We start from the raw sequence: 19,549 nt of genomic DNA on the forward strand, positions 1-19,549 counted from the left end.
AAACTACTAGAAGATCGCTATTCCATATTAGAAATGGACAAACACAAGAATTTTAGTCGCGATAAGTCTGATCCGGGGTAAAATTGATTTGGAACCAACAAAGCATTAAAATATCCAGAAAAAACGCGATGCAATGATTGAAATGTCTTAAAGTTTTTTTATTAACATCACAGATACAATAATTATGTACATACTTGTTCGAGACCTCCGCTTCGAACTTTGGAGCACCCCGCTGTCAATCTAAGTACTGAAGTACCAAATTCCGACTAAGAATACAGTATAAAGTATGTGTACTAACGAGGAAAGTATCAGACCTCTGTATCATGAATTCTGTTCAAACTTTGAGGGTCGTGTGTTCAGCCTCAAAATAGAAGCCTGTGATACGTAATTTCATCACTTAGGACTCTTCACTCCAAGTCAAATTAATTGCATTAGCAGTTTGATAAGTGAAATATGATAATAAATGACAGGATATTATAGATCCAAGTGTAAACCGATATACAAACTATTATTTTAGAGCTATAGTGAAGCATAAATTGCGAATTTTCGACAATTTAATTTATTGTAAATTGAGTGAAAGAAGTCCCAATAGCTGGAACTACCCGTCGGTAACTCTATATTTTGGGCAAAGAAAAATCCCTGGAAGTTTCAGCAGAGTCCGTGATTCAAAGGTCTGATATTCTCCTTGCAAGTAGTAAGATTAACGATGGTTTTTAGGATTACAATAATTAATATGACGATATGGTAGATGCACTGACAAAAATCACAAGTACATACGCATATGCACACACGTGTAACTTGTAAGAACGTTAATAACAAGTAACAATTTTCTCAGACGCGTTATCCTTCAGAAAATTGCCATTAGTTTGCACCCTACGTATCCATTGTGCAAGTAGAATAGATTAAACAGTATTAAATGGTAACTTTGTTCATGATATTTTTATATTATATAAAAAAATTAACAACAAAACGCTGTATCGTATTTTCAACAGTAATAATAATAATAATAATAATCATAATAAATACATAACTAATTTTGTCATTTTATACTATCAAAACTACCAAATTAATAAACACAGCCCTTTCATCTGTTCAAATCTAGTTTCCGTTCGAATATTCGTTCTTTTCACTATATTCTTGGGGTCACAATTAGGTACCGATTAAATATATATTCATAAATTGTCACTTATTTAGCAATTATCACTTTTGTTATACAAATTGTCTTCCGATGTAGATAGCTTGTCAAATACGTAAAGTTTAAGTTGAGCTTCATGCTTTTGGGGGGGTGGCGTGGATTCTGATTTCATCGTTTGTGACGCCCCAGCTGGGTCGGTGCGCGGTAACAAAGTATGACTCTGCTCGGACATAGAGACCGATGGATCTTTCAAGTGCATCGTCATATCTCTGAGAGAATCTGCAGGAGACGGTGGAAGCACGACTTTTTCTGGGGCATTCTGTATGAAAATTACTCTGTAACAAACGAGAAATAGGATGATAAATGATTTCTTTAATTTTCTTTTCTTTTTTCAAAAAATGATAATCGATTCATGGTTTTGGAATGCCACATGATTCATTATACACAATGCACACTCTCGGGGAAATGAAAACCCATATTTACTGGTAACATGTTTAAGCTACTAATTATAAGTAGTAGTAATAATTGAAATATGATGAAAATTTATACATTTGTTACAATCTAAATCTTTTGAATAATGCAAATTATTTGTTCAACTGAATGTAATGAAAATAGTGAGTATATCTCAAGCGTGCATAAGAAAAAAAGAACAGCAACATAATTAACCATAACTGAGATAACCGAGCAGATAACGATACGCTGAAATTACAAATCACAAGACTTTACTTTCCACATAGCAGCAATAGCAAGAATGTTTTTACTCAAGTTCCTTTTCACTAAGATACTTTCAGGTAATATTACTTTTCTAAAAGGCAGAGTAAGTTGAAATTTTGAAAAGCTTCTTTTGTATCAATTGTTATACCTGTTGAATGCCCGCCATCTTTTGCAGAGCATAATGTATGCCTTACATTGGATATACATGAACACCAGGCCTCCTGTGAAGCCAATCACAACAACGATCATTTTTGTCCAGAATGGCCAATTCATGGACCCTCTGCGTGCCTCCTCAATGGAACGTTCCACAAGTACGTACAGCGACCATGCAATGCATAATGCTGCGACTGCGTTAAAAGCTACGGCACACCATAATTTTCGCACCTCCAGTGCAGACATTTCAAGTTTTTCCCACTAGAAATAGAAAATTGGAATTAGCAATTTAATAGTTGTTGAAATATACAATCGGTATAAATCATTCATACTAGAATACTTGTTTCAAATTATGAATTGGTATAAAATGATAACAAGTGATATTTTAATAGTTATAAGTACATAAAGATGGGGTGGATTTTATTAGAAACTTGAAACTCTCATGTAAGTCCTTATGCGTAACTCTATTCAAACAAAGTCTTTATCTATTATATATTTGTTTTTCACGAAAAAAAATTCATTAAACAGTTTGATTTATTATACTTCATACCAAGGATTGACCTGAGAGAAAGACTATCATTCTTGTCATCGTATTGCTGATATTTCAGATTGGAGTTAGATTATTTCTTGTAGCGTAATATTTGCTTACAAAGAAACTGGTCAATAGCGATCATAGACAACAAATTTTGAACGTTACCAATCAAAGATAATGAATCACTTAATTAATAAATATGTTTTTTTTTTAAATATCTGATGACTAATAGATGTTAATATCTGTACAGATAAAAATCATATGTTTTATTCAAATTTGAGCACTTAGAGCTAACAGCTCAAAGTGTAATTAATTACTCTCGGTAATTGGGGTTATTCGACATAAATATACAATGCGAGGTATTTTTTAATATGTATATATACACATAACTTACCTCTGAAAATGGTTTTGTTTTGGCATGCATGATAAAAGTGAATTTACATAATTCACAGGCGCGTGTGTCTGAAGCCTTTATCCACTGTTGAAGACAAGCTTGGTGAACGTAGCGTAGACTTCCACTGCAATAACATGGTGCCAGTAGAGGAGCGCCGATCTCACCTTCACAGTGGCATATTCTAGTAAAAAGAAATGAAAATTAAACGAGGTTCTCTTGAAAACTTTTCCAATGCATGAGTGAATGTAAGACTTCAAATCTCAAATTTTTAAACACAAATCATTGCATGACCTGTTATAGTTTCGTAAGCAACTTTTTTGTGATATGCAACTGCCGATATTGTGATATTTTTTCAGAATTTGTAGGTGATCCGAAATTACTTCAAGTACTTAGAAATACAAAAATTTATGATTCAGAGCAGTTGCTAGATTGAGTACCACTCAAATTCAAATGCAAACTGGGTTGAGCCTAAAAGATATTATTATGACTAAATTCGAATTAAATCCTTTCGTTACATCAAGTTTTAATGAAAGTGATGTTTCTAATATTTTTACTTGGAGGTGGATTAAATTACATCAACTGGACGATCTCATTTTAATTGCAAGTTCTCCCACAATTGAACAAACATATTTACGGCTTTTAAATGACGTTTCGGTTGTATGTGGTATAGCATGCATGTTAACGGATAATAATTTCTTTAGCACAGCATAGCATACATGTGCACCTGTTTCAGAATTATTATTATTATTTTTCGAACGTCGTAATTATAAAACAAAGAATCGCACATTGAACTATGATAATTGTTTATTTATAGTTTGAAAAGTTGAAGTCAACCTATAAATCAATGAGAAGAGAAGAATGAGCGATTAAAAGTTTTCACGCCCTACGCACAATTGCACAATACATCCAAACACTACTGTTTGCGAAATAAGACTGACAGATATAAATAGCTAAGTGTGTTGGGGATTCAAGAAGCAACTGTTTAAATCAAAATGAGAATGCCCTTCATACTCGGACAATGCTCGGAAAATATTAGTCGAATATTTTGGCAAATATTTGATATGAGTCTGTTATGAATAATAATTCGACCTTCTATCAAGAACAAAAAGCTGCTCCGTAATAAAATGTATTTAATTTACCACTTGATTATATTGATTGAAGAATTTATTTAATTTTCAATTGGATCACTTAGTATTTGTCTTTTCAACATGAAAGTCTTTCGATATTGCTAATATCATTTTTACACTTCTTTGCTGAGCAACAATGAAAATGAAATATGAATTTGTGGAAATTTTAGAAATTTCTTTATTCACCTTGTGACTAATAGCATTGATCTTTTGTACGTTCTAGGTAATTCTCACAAAATCTAAAATCTAGTACTCTCTATTAAACTAGGCGCTGCTGTAGCTAGCCTATATCTCCTGCCATTACTAGTGATGTCATAAAAAGAAAAGAAAAAAATAATATATGTCGAGGCAGTTTGCATACGCCATTAAATATTTTTTTGTTCTATCAAACCATACAAAAATGCTAATTTTGATTGCTGCGTAAAAAATTTAAAACTTAATTAATTAAAAACTTAAGATTACAGCGATAATGTACACAATATTATCACCAATATTTGCGGAACCCTATTGACCTTCAGAGCAATCAATATTACTGTACTAGTCTACATATCTTCTGCCAGGTGCTTTCATCTATTTGTCACCTATTCCCCAAACGGAGTCTAATGATGAATAAAAATTAGGAAGTTCTACAAATTGAAAGGCACAAGTGGCCTTCAAATCGTGATAAAAAAAACAGTTGCGCACTGCTCCTCAAGCACATGACGTAAAAACTACTCAAATTGTTACCAAATCATTTTAAACAGTCGTCTACGAATATAAAATTCTCATTTATCGTCCAGTTCAACTATGAATATGAGATATATCCGAATATTTTTTTAAAAATTCATGTAAATAATGCTTATAACAGGTTCGTAATCCGTACAAATCTCAAGGTAATTCATACCTATTTAAAACTTACCTGCAAATGTCATGACTGTTTGAAGACAAGGTACTCATCGAAGAGTGTGAATGATCAGGTATGACTGTGACGGCTGTTGCATACGCCGGTTCCTGTAAAAGTGAATAATCGTCATTAGTTATGTTACTTTTACGCTTACATACCGACACTATCATTAAGATAATATAGACGAGGGGAAAAAAACTGAAGTATATTTTCTACATAAAAGTGGAAGAATATTCCTGGTGATGTATGAAAAATATTTTATAGCTGTACAAGATACTTGATGTGCGAACGAAATTTCTAGCTCATTAAAGTTCACATGATTTTCACAACTTTCCCATAGCTCTTGGCGTAACACAAGGTTATAATTACCAACACATGGTACCTTTTACAATTTAAATTAAAGCACGTACTTATGCAGTTTCTACAAATTGATGCCATTAATTTATTCGAGGTACAAATTTGGTCATTGATACCGCTTCCTTTCGGACCACCACTAACCTGTTCTTAAATATAATTCTATAACAACCAGTGGAAATGACGAGGTTGAAGTTAGTAACATTGACGTAACAAAACATTTGAATCAAATCATTACTTTAGAATTTTAGAGCGGTCTCGAATGAGTTGACTTTTCAAAGTGTGAGCACGTAAAGCTTCATTACAGTTTAATCAATTTTGGACAATCCTTGAGTTGCGAAAGAACTATTTTGCCTATATATGTGTCGGTACGCTACGTTACTAACTTCAACCTCATTAGAAAAATGAACCTAGCACTTGAGGCAATTTCTACTTATAATTATTACAAACATTATTCAGCTCCTGAATGGTTTAGATATCTACTAATGAGCCTCAAGCAGCATCTTGTAAGCATTCCCCTGTGCTTTGCCTTATACTTTATACTTTGTACTCGCGCCACTTGTTTGGTGTTTGATCCTTGCTTTCAATTACCAGCTTTAATAGATCATAAACATTCTTTATTTTAAATCGTTTAAACATACTTTTTATTCTTCCTCCGCAAAATAACTACTTACTATGTGTACAGTGTCAGAAAAATGAAAAGGAATCTAAAAGGCAAAAATGTTTTCACCTACTATAGACCATTAGTTCTCAATTTCACATAGTGCAGTTATTTTGGTAGGACTTGGCCTGCAGTTAGCCAATGTGGATCACATTCTAATTTTATTCTGAGAACATCTAACGCGTTTCCGTACTATTATCAAAATGATGTATCTATAACAAATACGAATATTATCTACTTCTGTTCTTTAAAATAATTTAACTTGCCATATATTCATAGCTTTTCTTAAACATTGAAGAAACCTTAATCGAATATCTAATGAAGGGTAAAATGGTGTTTTAATAATTACAACAACCAAAAAGAATTATTCTTCAATATTATGAACCAGAATCACTATGCCAATTAGTTTTTTCACATATTTTTATGTTGCCACATTTATTAAAATAATTTGAACAGAAGGACACAGACAATATATTTTTTAACACGAATCATAACAAGGAATCTCTGTATCCGATTTAGATTCAGCCTAAAAAACTGTTTCTTCAACTTGCGATGCAATCAAAGTTAAACCTCGTCAAGGGCGTTGAGACCCAGCGATCTTTACTAGTGAGGATTCAGCTGAAACCTTTTCAAACAGACATTACTCAACTCTGGCTATTTATTCCGTGACATTCTTAGTATCAACTTTCGTTTGGTAACGTTTCAAACATTTTCCTCATCGTACGTAAGGATGCTGAATCTCATTTACCAGAAAGGGTTTACATTCTTTGAATTTCACAACAAACGAACCTCCTTCGATCTTTTCGCAGAGTCTGGATAAAAATCTAGTTGCAGTATGCAGACATCCTTGGATTCGCTATCCTGAGAATGGCTAATAAAAGAATTCGGTAACATTTAGTTTTCAATTTTCTCCAAACGCATGTCGTTGCGGAAAATTTCCGTTAATAAGAATACCTTGTTGGAGGCCGAAGAACGCGCATGTTGGACGTTGTCGTGCTTTCAAAAAATCTAAACTAGGTTTGTGTTGAGGTCGGCGTTGAATAACAAAGCAAACGAGTTCATACCCTTGGTATCCATTCCGGCGGAGGCTCCCCGCTTCCCGGACTGACGTTGCTGGACGGACCTAGAGGAGGTTGGGGTTGCCAATCAGGCGGATAAACATTGATTTGATGCACTGGCATTGCGCTCCGACCACAGACGAACATTAGTGTGATTTATTGTTGGTATTATGGTGATTTAAGTACAAGGTAATCACGTCGAACGTTTCATCGTTCGTTTCGTCCCTGACTGTAGTTTCGTCATCGTCATCGTCATCGTCTTTTAAGTTAAAATGCGTGTGTTTTGAAAATGTTAACCTTTCAACGGCCGACAGCTCCTCGCGAAATTATTAATTATTGCAGCCTCTTGACCCGTTGATGGAATCGAACCTTCCTTTTTATCGATTTATCAACAGCAACGTCTCTCTGAGAATCGTACGTTTCGGTATTTTATGTCACTTCTTTTTCTAACGCTTTACCGCCTCTGCATTATACGATGCGGATAGATTTATCATCCGACGTTCGACGTTCGACGTTTCGCCGTTGAAGACGGATCTTCGAATCACAACGAGTTGTCAGATTTTTATTATACATTCAATATCTCGGAATTATACAGTCGTTCGAGAACTCGGTCAAGTATGTATACAAGTTTGAAGTTTGAAGCACAATTTTCGGCACACACTTGAAGCTCCGCTGTAAGTCGTCGGCGAAGAATTGAAACCCGGATACTTCGGTTGGTGCCGCCGACTGGTTGACCGCGGAGTACAGTTATATTGCATTTATTACAAAATCCTGGATAATTAACCACACGAAGCTCTGAACATGACACACTTATTCGTACACGATATTGAAATTTACTATATAAAAAGCGTATTTACGATCAAAACGGCCGTTCGCGAACAAGGTGACGGCGAAAAAACATTCTATTTACTGGTTTACTGTGTTCTGTTTTCTGTATTTCTTCTGACCAGACGTTTTATTGGAAAAACGTGAAATATCGCTGACGAGCAGTTAGCAATACAATGTATTTTTAAGCGTTCTTTAAACAAACTGAACAACACACGACGAGGCGTAAGCTAATAATAGATGTTTCAGATTTTGATTTTGATTTTGATTTTGTTTTATTTATTTTTGATTAATTTTCTCACGATAGGTATTTTGAAGATATTTACAGCTTTATTAAATTCACTTCAGGGATGTGCGTACGCGCATATGCATTACACATTACGTAGGTATTGCATGCATGTATTGTACATGCATACGTACAGATCACAGACTCTAAACAGATTTGACACAACGAATAAGAGTCGATGACTGCACGGGTCCCCGGAGAGATATCATCTACGCGTCGAGTCTTCAGCGCTCGCATTTAAATGAAATGATTAATTTTTTACTTCAATGCCAAAATACCGGCACTGCCGCTACATGCACGCATTATTTACAGAGGGACTTTCCAAGCAACGATTAAAAGATAAGCAAAGCAGGTTCACTCTGCAAGTGCGAACACTATCCTTCCTTCCTTAGCGACGATATTATCTTGTTGCACCGCCAGAGCGTGTGGGCGTGGTAAAACAATCGCCAATCAGCTGTTACGGTGGCGCTAGAGTCGCGATACTAACGCGGCATTTTTCAAAATCCACATTATCGGTGACATTTGGATTGAAGACCATAAGCTGTTATTCCGTAGACGCTGATTGTTAAGATAACCGATGAATCACTTTCGACGATGTTTACATACTTTCTGCGATAAATATTTCATTCATAAAAGCCAGTACACATACGCTATGTAAATATATAATAATATTCATAGAATAACTCCACTGTTTTAAGACCCGCGAGAAACGTTACTTTGACGTGTACTTTTGATGATTGATTCGCTCTATCAAATATCGTACCAAATTGAGGAGGCGCGTATTACATTATCATCTTTTTATCACGAGAAGGACATGTGACGATCCGTGTATGCATAATATACTTGGTTACTTGAATTTTTAACGTTAATACTTTATATTTACATTCTTAGGTACTCGAACAGTCAGAAACCTTATCAGCAGATTATAAGTTGGATTTGCATTATGTTTTCAAATAGTTAATATAAAACCTGATGTCTAGAAATATCTTCGGCGCTGAAATCTACAAGCTTGAAACGTGAAGAAATTGACTAACAAATACCTGAAATTATTGGAAATCTTCGATAATTCAAACAGAAACTTTACCTCCAGTTGGAGATTTTGATAAAAAATTTGGGTTTTTATTAAATTCGGTGTAATATTGTATTGTTTGCTTCCGAAATGGAGATGTACGTTACGTATTTTGAATATCATTATGGTCCAAGCAAGGTCTAATTTTGAAATCGTGAGTGGCAAAAACGGAAATCCTATCTCCTTCGCGTCTAGTAAGAATAAGACGCTTATAGAATATCAATCTGAAGTAGTACACATGTAACGGAACATTGACAACAATTAAAGCAGATTGAATCTGTAGTTTATTGGTTGGAAGATTATTGCAATGCTTGTCAGCGTGAGGAAAACATGATTTCCTACATCCTCCTTTTGTTACCCGAAATCTGGTTGATAAGATTAATATCTTGTTAATCTGATCCAACTCGCAGTTTATTGTTGAAATATATTTAGTCGAGACGATATCATCGATCTGATGGCGATAAATCCAGTTCGTAATCCATCAAACTGTACCTGATCGGTCAATTTGAGTTTTAAGAAATTATCGATACAATAGAATTATCATTATCATTACAATCATTGGCTAGAAATTGACCAGATTCAGTTCATTAAAAAATTACACTTTACCAAGGTCAGGTGGTATTATCTTTTTTCAATATGTTTAATTGTCAAATATTTTTCCATTTATTGAAATAGACGTCAAATATGTGTCACAGACGTGGAATCGAAGTTTAGTATGTCAAGGTGAAACGAATTTGCATTACTCTATATTTCAAATGTACGTAACGAAATTCGCATTGCAATCTACGTGTCCAATTAATTGATGATCCATTGCGCAAACACCGCACTATTGCTCAAATATAGTATGACGCAACCCAGGAATTTTATAAACATACATTTTGCAGCAGTGACACATGCCGATCCGTTTTTCTCGAAACCTGTGTATATATTAGCAAACATTCGAGAAGTCTGGGTACAAGAATCTTGAAATATTAAATTGTGCTAAATTTTCATGTATAGGAATTTATTAATGAATATTCAAGTGTTAAATTTATTGTTAGTAATGCTAGGATATAATTATAGAGAGATGATTTTGCTGTAACGTATAAAATAATATTTAAAAAATATGAGTTTTCAACAACAATTATACTCATAGTTCGGATATGCTGGTAGACTTTTACTTCGCGCAATCATCTTTTAGAGATGAAATAAAGTTAATCTCAAAACTGAAACAAGCAGACAATTCATAATAAAGTAACCTGAAATTAGGTAAAACTTGGCGTGTGTATAGTGGCTACAAAAAACCGTGAAAAAAATTCCCTGAGGAATTCACTATAATACAACGAGAAACTGAAATTCAATAAAAATAAATAGTACCGTATACACACTATATTTTTACAATCAGCTTAGTATATTATAAAACATAAAAATTTCACGAAAGAAACAATTTATTTACAATTCCAACAATCGCATTTTACAGCGATGGCTCGGTACAACGCTGTCAATGTATTAAAAAAAAAAAAAAAATGTGTACAAAATATTGGTTTATGTTGTCATTTTTGTTCAGGGGTATACAATTCAGAATAACTCACAGATTAGACGATTATTGCCACGTATGATTATAATGATAGTAACTAAATGAATCAGATCGGTAGGAATAGTCTCTTTCTCGCTGCACGACGGAAAAGATATTTGTAGAAAATTCATACCGAAGAAACGATGAACTTACGATTTGCCGTTCAATGTACATTATAAACTTTGTATTATTTTTCTGTAAGAATTCTTTGTTCTGTCAATTATGAATAACAATGAACATCTGCGAGTAGCAATCAATATCATTCAGAAGCAACTTTAAATGTTATAATTACATCCCTGCAAACATATTCAAAAATAAAGTCTGATACAAGATTTAATCTTAACGGGCGCATTACATTTAGGGCAAGTTTTATTTCTAGATCCATGGAGTGTCTTTTTCAGGCACATTGCGCAAAATATATGCCCGCATGTCGTGGTCATTGGTTTTTGCTGTGCAGATAAGGGTTCAAAACAAATCGGACAACTTAAAACAGTTTGTTCTCCACTGGACGAATCATTTATGCAGGGTACAGTTGTGCTATATTCTTCAAATGATGGTGAACTGTTGATGTCTCTGAAATCTTCTTCATTAGCGACGGAATTAACCGTTGATTGAGGTTCTTCTGGGTCAATAACTCTGCGAAAAAAAATAAAATATTGTATGTAAGTAATCTAGACACCATAAAGTGAATGGTGAATACAATAAAGATAATTAGAAATAGATAAAAATTTAATAATCTATAACTTTGTTGATAAGGAATTTAACGACATCGTAACGTAGATACAAATATTTTTTGTTTCTACTTTTGAATTACGGAAAACATGCATCGTAAGAATTCGTATGTTCAATTTTCTGAAAACTACCAAATTATTTTGAATATTTCTCATAATCAATGAGATCTGAAGTTTTGAAATTTGAAAGACTAGGATTCCAGCATAAACTGCAAAGGAAGATTATTATAATTAAATCAAAAGCTCTGCTACAAAATTCTATCTATTAAATCTGTAAGAAAAAGCAAAGTAAAAGTAAAACCCAAAAATAGTATTGATTTTTGCTATGCAAACTATTCACGTAGCGTGGTTTCCAACTTCTCATAAGACTGTATCGGCTTTGATCGGTAAACGACTCTTATTAAGACCAAAAATGAAGAAAAGTGTAAGTTCTGTAAAAAAAACACGCTAAGATACATGCCTATACTGTAGCTTCGTTGCCAATGACTTACTGAACTGACTGATTAGAACAACTCACTGAATGAAGGGATCATCCGGCTCAGAAATTCTTTCTGTATAGGATGGATAGAGATGAAGCTGAGGCATATATCTTGGAAGACTTATTGGCTCCTGGGGCGGCAACAAGCGCCTTTGGAGATTGATAACATCTCGTGGCGGTCTGGTTCGATCCTCAAGATCATTCTGAGATATTGGTATGTGTCCTTCAAAGTTAGGCACGTGTCTTGGCACATTAGGTGTACGTTCAGATGTCTCTAACCGTCCCAAGAAGAAGTGCGATAATGGTGATAGTAATGGTCTTGGCATAGTACTGCGAGTATGTATAATCCTCGGTTGCACTGAATTCATAACCGGAGAATCACCAGTCAGGTCAATAACTTCATTTGTAGAATCTAGTCGTGGGCGTGACAAATCTAATACCCTGGTTCTGTCCATTATGGTGCTAAATAATTGTCACTACGTAATCACGTTTCGATCGATTCTTGTCAATGGCTTCAATCTCAACTGGAATCTGAAAAAAAATTTGCCACAAGTCCACTTTAATCTTACCCAAAATGAATCTTCCTGACAAATGTGGCTAATCTTTGGAAAAAAAATCATAATACTGTTAGAAGCAGTGTAACATGCTTTCAATATAAACAGCAAGACAAAGCAACTTTGAAGGTCAAGAATGAAGGCTCAATGGTTGTATATTTGTTATATTGTTGATAACGGTATAGAATTTATAAATTAAGAAATATAAATATACTTGCGGTTATTGTGAAATAAATTAGAAACATACTTACTTCTATGTCCGAAATTATTGTTTCGACGGTTTTTTACGGTAGAAGAATGGCTCATATATGCGTAACTGGTAAGACCAGGATAAACCACGCAGCGACTAGAGCCATTAATTTCTGTTAGGTATACCCGGAGAAATACATGCAATGAATTTAGAGGTTATAATACCGTTGTTATTGTCGTTATTAGAAATGAAATGATATAACTATTTTTACGAGACTTCCCCAGGCACACTAGACATGCTTCTAACGTTAGGATATGCTCCATGACTTATCTACATTTCAAACATCTTGATTTTATTATTTAATTACCAAAATTGCATCATGTCCGAAACACCAAATCCATCCAATAACTGTCAAATACACAATATGACTCAGTAGGGATTCTGGAAACGGCCAGCTGCAGATATGCGTACATGAATGGTGTGTGTGTGCATATTTTATGTGACGTACGCCGAACAAGGAAAGTCAGGGGAGTATGAACGGAGTCGAACGGAGTATCACGGACAACTTATAGCTTATAGCACAGTGTGCGTTGAGCGAGTGCAGAGCCTGAGAACGCCCACGCTCGTGTTTTTCATGTCTCCGACCCTAGAGTCCCTGAATATTCCCGATTTAGTAACGCCCTCTGACGCGAAATAGGTGTTTGCTTTAAATTCTCAGATGCCTGAAGAGATCAGTGGCCTGAACGGAAAATGCATGTCGATAACAGATATACTCGGCCGTGTTTAGCATTACGAAAGCAGTCGATAGTGCAGAGCATATTTACCATAGCAAGGTGTTACTGTAGTGCTCGAAACTGAACAAATCACAAACATTCGCATGCGTAAATAGTTGGTGAACTTTGTAAGCTCAAAATTTGCTGCAAGTAATTAACATTCATGTAATATTTACATGTCTATCGAAGGGCTGAACTTGGTTCATCCGAAGAATTCACCATTTCCAGCCAATCGTATCGAGAAAGAATCGGAGATATTTCACTGGATAGATAAAATATTTTATTAGTCCATGACAATATTGGATCATGTTACAAAACGTAATCAGAAAATGGAAAAACTGTTAAAAGGCTAACTACACTGCCTTAGGAGCCTACAAGGAACTCTAGGGGGGTCTGGCAAACGGACTCCATGATATAGAAATCTGCATATACCTACAAAGTGCAATGCGAACGTCTTACACGTCAATTATTCCATTAGTTTTAATCGTACGTTGACACATCTTAATTAAAAGGACAAGGCTCGCAATTTTTTACTTATTTATCATTAATTTGTACGCATATTCTATTCAATCGAAAGTCGTAAGAGAATTCAAATTTACGCCTGACGCCGCGCGCAACGGCAATTCGGTAAACATCCGATTACTTTTGGCACAGCTCGCCTAGCTCTTCCAACTTTTTCAGAGTAAGAACCCTTTCAGGGATGGGCTTTCCTGATATGTCGAATGACCGTGAGAATGATGTGATGATAAATGTCAAGTTTTGAATAACTGAGTATATTTTATTACGATATAATTCATTTTACAGTCTATAAATAAACATCAATAACGAGCTCTAGTCATAAACACAACGGCTGTAATCAGTAATTATTTTAGCGTGTGTTACGAACGTACCAAGTAAAAAAAAATAATGACAGACATAAATATTCACTCGGGATTTTGACCAACCTTGGCAATGTGTGGGATTTCATCATTAAGTATCAATGAAAGTTCTTTATTGTCCTTTGACTTCTGTTCGACCATTTTCTCCAAAGAATTCAGTTCTTATCATGATAAGTATCTTATTGTCCCTGTATCGTGTTGCTTTCGGATCGCTTACAATATCAAATTTATCCTAGAAACCCGAAGATAAAGTTGCAGCTGTTTGAAATGCATAAGCCTTACTGATATTTAAATAATATATCTGATGACGACTTTTGAAGCTGTGCCGTCGTGTGATTCTTACGTTGGTCATATCTGGCCATAAGCATTTTGCTCGCGCCTTTATCGTACTCCCCCTACATAGTCTGTAGTTTGATCGCTCAGAACCAGAGGGCAGGCGGGTATCGCTTAACGACCTGATAACTACTGATAACCGCGAGCGCGCGGATTTTGGCAGACAAGTTTCGGCAGTGAACGAGTGCGGACGGGCGCAACTTGGCGCGTGTTCCCTAAGCCGTGTTACTCTGAATCAGGTTTCCCTGTATTTGGTCCACTCGCTATTAGGGACATTCCATGTATCAGGCTGCAACAGTCGAAGTGGATTGTTTGAATGTTGTAATTGGAGTGTATTTGATTGAGGATGGAATAGAAGTTGATTATACGAAAGTTAGGATTGAAATATACTTAATGAAGGATGGAATATAAGTGTATTAGATGGACGTTAGAATTGGAATCCCGGGGCAAAGAGTACGAGTACACGAATGGTGCGAGAATCCAGAATAGTGGAAAATAGAATTAGCAGAGTAAGGGCGATAGCGCTGGATAGACATAGGAGGACAGGATGGAGACTATAAGGGATGTGAGAGAGTTAGCAGGTAATTAACAATTATGTAAAATTGTGTAAATCTTTGTGAATGAATATTAATACAAAATAGAATAAACTAGTATTCCGAGACGGAAGTAAATTTCGAACGATGGTTATTGCCAACCCAATTTTTGTAAGAGTGTCAATTCTATCACCACTGCATCCTATATTCGAATATTCGAATGCTGTGCCAAGGCCAGTTCTGGGGAAAATCTCCCATATCTGGTGAATTTACCAGGTCAAAGGATCTTCCGATTTTCAAAATGTATTTCATATTCGATGAAGTAAAGTGTTTATTCATAACAAATCGATGGCTAAAAATCAAGATTGATTGAATTTTAATTTGATAATTCGTTGTTAGTATGATGTTACCGATTGCTTTTCTGAGCAACAGAAATCATAAGAATCGTGAAAAAAGTAATCTTTACAACTACATCTCAAGAATAAAAAATAGTTTTATTATGTTTATCACTTACGTTCAATTAGAAAAGATAACATCACATTTTATTTCAATGTATGTACATGAACGAACAAAACTATAGCTTAAATACTAGACTTTACACCTTAAATTTGAAATAGTATTTTAAGCAAGTTAACAAGCTCAAATATTTCGAAAAAATAAACAAATCAAGAATAATCACCACTCGGCTGAAATATCTTCACAGAAGAATTTATTACCAGATTAGTGCAAAAATTCCCATTTTTATCATCACTGTATGGTTTTCGCGTTCCAAAAGTAACTTGTAAAATATTGAGTCACAGCATTTGGATGACCAATTCAATTATTATCTTGATAAATGATGAAACGTAGTAACTTTTCACCACTGAAAAACTTATGCTTTGAGTTATCAAGAAATGATTTCTGGTCTATTCAAAACATTCTCCTATAGAATACACGACAAACCACAAGTAAATACCATATTGTCTCGAATATAAGCCGACACCGCATATAAGATGACCCCCAATTCTGAGATAGTATTTGAAGGTGTTTTTCTTACAATTAATTACATAAGACGAGTCCACATATAAGACGAGGACGATTTTGGCGAATACTGTTAACGATAAAAACCTCGATTATATTCAGAACAATACGGTAATCATTGCTTCTGTAAGTTAAGGTAACCGTAATCTGTACCCCAACCAACAAACCATTTTTCTTCATTACAAAGAAAGGAAAGTTTCAATACTTTGTCGGTTATCAATTATAAGAAAATTTTGCTTCATACAGTAATTCAATTGTGTACGTGCTATTGCAATCGCGCTTAACAACTGTCCATTGCATTCAATATTTACGGCTAACAATTTATTAGTAACACTTGTACTGTTCAAATATATTTTTTTTGTATAACTTTCTGTAATAGATCTATCAATGTTTGTTAAAGTATAGTACTTCTGGAATAAAACAATACAAAAGTTGCGCGAAATTCAAAGGCAGCTGAAACTAATGTACAATAGAAGATCAAGAGCTTGGTAAAGATAAATGATAAACACCTAAATGTTCTGTCTCTAGAGCATCAATTTCACATCACTTCCATACTGTTTTGTGTATTTTCTGTGAAACCTAAGGTAGACGATGGGGTATCTTGCGTAGTTTGTTCCATTGTTTGTTCTGCCATACTATCGGAGACATTGGCACCAGTTGAATTCACTCCATCGTCCCAATTTATTTTGAACCGGGTCACTCGTGGTTTATTACCAAGTATATTTCTCTGAACTTTCTCAAATAGGGGTTGGGTGGGAGGATTTTCACGCAGTTCTGTGTCTGTGTATTCATTGTTGATAAAGTAACCAACGCGAACAAATTCATGACCCCGGTATGAACATGTTAAAAGAACCACGGTCACTCCTAAGGCATCATTTACAGGAATTCGACTGACATCTGGTGGGTCCGCCTGTGGAAAACATGTTACCATTAAAATTCTTCTTCAAATTAAATACTCGTCCTGTCATCAATATTGTAAGAAAAGTGCTCCTATTCGAAAATCATATTTGCACCTCAGATGTCATGAAAACAGAAGGAAACAATCGCCAAGTTTTCATTTCATACGGATTCCTTATTGCTTATGCAGTTTAAATGTGATTTCTTCAACTGGGAAACAGCAAATTAAAAAAAAAAAACTCACTTTGGTTTGCATCATTTTTATATAAACTTTATGTAAAATAACAATGTTGCCATAAGAATATCTTCAAAAATATTAGGCATTCAAAATTTGAAACATAGTTTCTTCGAAATGGGGACTCCGCAATTCATTTTATTGTATAGGGAAGATTTATACAGGAAATTCCGGATAACCAATTGTTCTAAACACTTTAACAATCATGGTGACAAATATTCAGATTTGGAGTTTCAAAATTTCAGAAACATATTGACTCTTTGAACCACAGTTGTTCTATTCTTGAAGAGTGAAGCCGCCACTTAATCTCTTAAAAACACCTGAGTAAATGACATAAAATATTTCTTTCTAAATGTTGCTGGAGTAGATTTGAATCAAAATTTGACAGTGAATTCTAAAAATTATTATTCTGTACCATCTTTTTTACACCCAAGTTTCTTTGTTTCAATGAACATTTAAAAAAAAGTATCCAACTAGAAATGCAAAAACATGTCTGTAGAAATATTGGGAAGTACATATTGCCATTCACTATAAAAGGCCGTGAAGAGATAAATCTTGTTATCCACCTGCAGGTAGACGAGTTTCAAATATTTAAAGACGATATCATATTAATACTGTTGTTTTAATTAAGGGTGGTTATTCCATAACTGTATCCTCGTTCAAAAAAGTAAGAATATCGCTACGATCAAGTGGTAGACCGCTTTAAACGTTTATTACTTTCATCATGGAGAATGAAGTTATAGAACAACCGTCTTCAGTGTTCGATTGGACAACTTAGTTCTGGCTAAGAATTTTATAGAATCTCACCTGAAAGACAAACATGTGTCTTCCTTCAGGAATGGGTCCCACGTAGATCGTGTCGAGAACTTGATCAAATTCTTCCGACTCCGCACTACCGACGTAGATCATTTTCCATTCCAAATCTGTGAAAAATGAAGTAGAAGATCGATTGCACATTGAGAAGTAGCTCAGTAGCAGAAGTTGGCTTATAAAATTTTTTTTGCCCCAGCTGACGATGTTGAGATGAGGGCTTGAACTTTCGCGACCGAGTGTCAAAGCTCAGATTTCCTTTAGCAGAACTTAACCTTTTCATCGCTATGTTTTGCCAGGTTTTTGCATACAAGTTTAGCATGCGTTGAGATATTCATGCATTATCTATGTATTTAATAACAGCGTCAGTTTCGTTTTTAAATACATACCTTCTTTAAGTTCTTCGATGCATTCAAAAGTAACTTCAAATTGAAAAGGATTCAGGAAAGGCGAAGGATTATCCAAAACGGCTACATTAGCGAGTTGTACCTTGGCCATTATTAAATTTTTAGAAAGCTAAGGTTTGAGTATGAACGGCGTTAAAGTTTGCTGAATATTCACAAAAAGATGAGACCAACAATTTGAAGTGAGACGGTAATTTAAATCAAACGAGTTTAGGATATATATTAATAAATTTAACGGAAAAATAATTATTTCGCGCTACTTAGAGGTTGGTTTGGCGGCAAATGAGACCAAAATATATTTCTGTTTTTGTCTACGGAATAATCTAGAGAGTGAACGCAGCCCAAGAGTTAGTTGGCATTGGATCCGTTTTACTTCCTGGCCATTTCTGGGATTGGAGTAACGGCCTTTCCAGTAATCACTTCATTGGTAGGTTGCTAAGCTAACGTCATACTAGGAATGGCGGTCATTTATGAAAAATCATTTAATTTCTCGATCTGTCATAGAAACAAAATCGTCGGTAACACAGGATTATACAGTCGACACAATTACAATTGAATTGAGGAATAATCCGTAGTTGGAATTGAGTCAGTGTTATTGCGTGATAACATTGCGATTCTTGTGAAAAATTAGCTGTTTTCGAGATCAAAAGATAACAGGAATAAAAGTCACATATAAAATGACAGATTGCCAATGAACGCAGCCGCGTCAATCAGTTGAGTAATATCCGGCTTTGGTGCGTGCGTTGCGCGCTAAATGCAAACGAAAAATAATATCATCGGCAAATCTCCAAACAGAGACGATAAAATAATGCAACCAAGCAATTTTAAGAGCATGCATCGACGTAGTAATTCATTCACGGGTAATATTCGATCAAAAACAATGACTCTGAAAGAGTGCAAAAAGTATGGTACAAAATTTCGACGGTATTTTATTCATCGTCGAGTTTGGTATTTGTTTTGACCAAAG

General features: G+C 34.8%; 3 protein-coding genes across 4 annotated transcripts; all 3 read right to left on the reverse strand.

Moving 5' to 3' along the window:
- Nucleotides 1-136: 136 nt before the first annotated feature.
- Nucleotides 137-8,506, reverse strand: LOC124414035 (E3 ubiquitin-protein ligase MARCHF8-like). Its single transcript, XM_046894913.1, has 5 exons — nucleotides 7,018-8,506; nucleotides 4,954-5,045; nucleotides 2,929-3,109; nucleotides 1,998-2,263; nucleotides 137-1,470 (listed from the first exon to the last, which is right to left on the reverse strand). The coding sequence occupies exons 1-5, from the start codon at nucleotides 7,156-7,158 to the stop codon at nucleotides 1,191-1,193; spliced, it is 960 nt and encodes a 319-aa protein (XP_046750869.1). The 5' UTR covers nucleotides 7,159-8,506; the 3' UTR covers nucleotides 137-1,190.
- A 2,094-nt stretch (nucleotides 8,507-10,600) lies between these two features.
- Nucleotides 10,601-13,205, reverse strand: LOC124415951. Of its 2 annotated transcripts, none has more exons than XM_046896706.1 (3): nucleotides 13,067-13,205; nucleotides 11,995-12,486; nucleotides 10,601-11,382 (listed from the first exon to the last, which is right to left on the reverse strand). In XM_046896706.1, the coding sequence occupies exons 2-3, from the start codon at nucleotides 12,408-12,410 to the stop codon at nucleotides 11,055-11,057; spliced, it is 744 nt and encodes a 247-aa protein (XP_046752662.1). In that variant the 5' UTR covers nucleotides 12,411-12,486; nucleotides 13,067-13,205; the 3' UTR covers nucleotides 10,601-11,054. The 2 variants fall into 2 exon arrangements, with proteins under 2 accessions (XP_046752662.1, XP_046752663.1); XM_046896707.1 differs by lacking the exon at nucleotides 13,067-13,205 and adding an exon at nucleotides 12,761-13,043.
- A 3,053-nt stretch (nucleotides 13,206-16,258) lies between these two features.
- On the reverse strand, nucleotides 16,259-18,899 carry LOC124415988 (histone chaperone asf1). Its single transcript, XM_046896781.1, has 3 exons — nucleotides 18,568-18,899; nucleotides 18,176-18,291; nucleotides 16,259-17,146 (listed from the first exon to the last, which is right to left on the reverse strand). Exons 1-3 carry the CDS (start codon nucleotides 18,674-18,676, stop codon nucleotides 16,775-16,777), a joined length of 597 nt encoding a protein of 198 aa, XP_046752737.1. The 5' UTR covers nucleotides 18,677-18,899; the 3' UTR covers nucleotides 16,259-16,774.
- Nucleotides 18,900-19,549: the final 650 nt, after the last annotated feature.

The sequence above is a fragment of the Diprion similis genome, chromosome 2, assembly GCF_021155765.1.
Source record: "Diprion similis isolate iyDipSimi1 chromosome 2, iyDipSimi1.1, whole genome shotgun sequence".
NCBI lineage: Eukaryota > Metazoa > Arthropoda > Insecta > Hymenoptera > Diprionidae > Diprion > Diprion similis.

What these genes read in the sequence shown, in the direction of transcription:
- LOC124414035 (XM_046894913.1), bottom strand. Translation starts at nt 7,158, where the DNA reads ATGTTCGTCTGTGGTCGGAGCGCAATGCCAGTGCATCAAATCAATGTT. An exon ending in AACAGTCATGACATTTGCAG is followed by an intron (nt 3,110 to 4,953) that starts GTAAGTTTTAAA and finishes TCTTTTTACTAG; the next exon opens with AATATGCCACTGTGAAGGTG. An exon ending in AAACAAAACCATTTTCAGAG is followed by an intron (nt 2,264 to 2,928) that starts GTAAGTTATGTG and finishes TTCTATTTCTAG; the next exon opens with TGGGAAAAACTTGAAATGTC.
- LOC124415951 (XM_046896706.1), bottom strand. Translation starts at nt 12,410, where the DNA reads ATGGACAGAACCAGGGTATTAGATTTGTCACGCCCACGACTAGATTCT. An exon ending in CCGGATGATCCCTTCATTCA is followed by an intron (nt 11,383 to 11,994) that starts GTGAGTTGTTCT and finishes TTTTTTTCGCAG; the next exon opens with AGTTATTGACCCAGAAGAAC.
- LOC124415988 (XM_046896781.1), bottom strand. Translation starts at nt 18,676, where the DNA reads ATGGCCAAGGTACAACTCGCTAATGTAGCCGTTTTGGATAATCCTTCG. An exon ending in CATCGAAGAACTTAAAGAAG is followed by an intron (nt 18,292 to 18,567) that starts GTATGTATTTAA and finishes CATTTTTCACAG; the next exon opens with ATTTGGAATGGAAAATGATC. An exon ending in GACACATGTTTGTCTTTCAG is followed by an intron (nt 17,147 to 18,175) that starts GTGAGATTCTAT and finishes TGTTTTCCACAG; the next exon opens with GCGGACCCACCAGATGTCAG.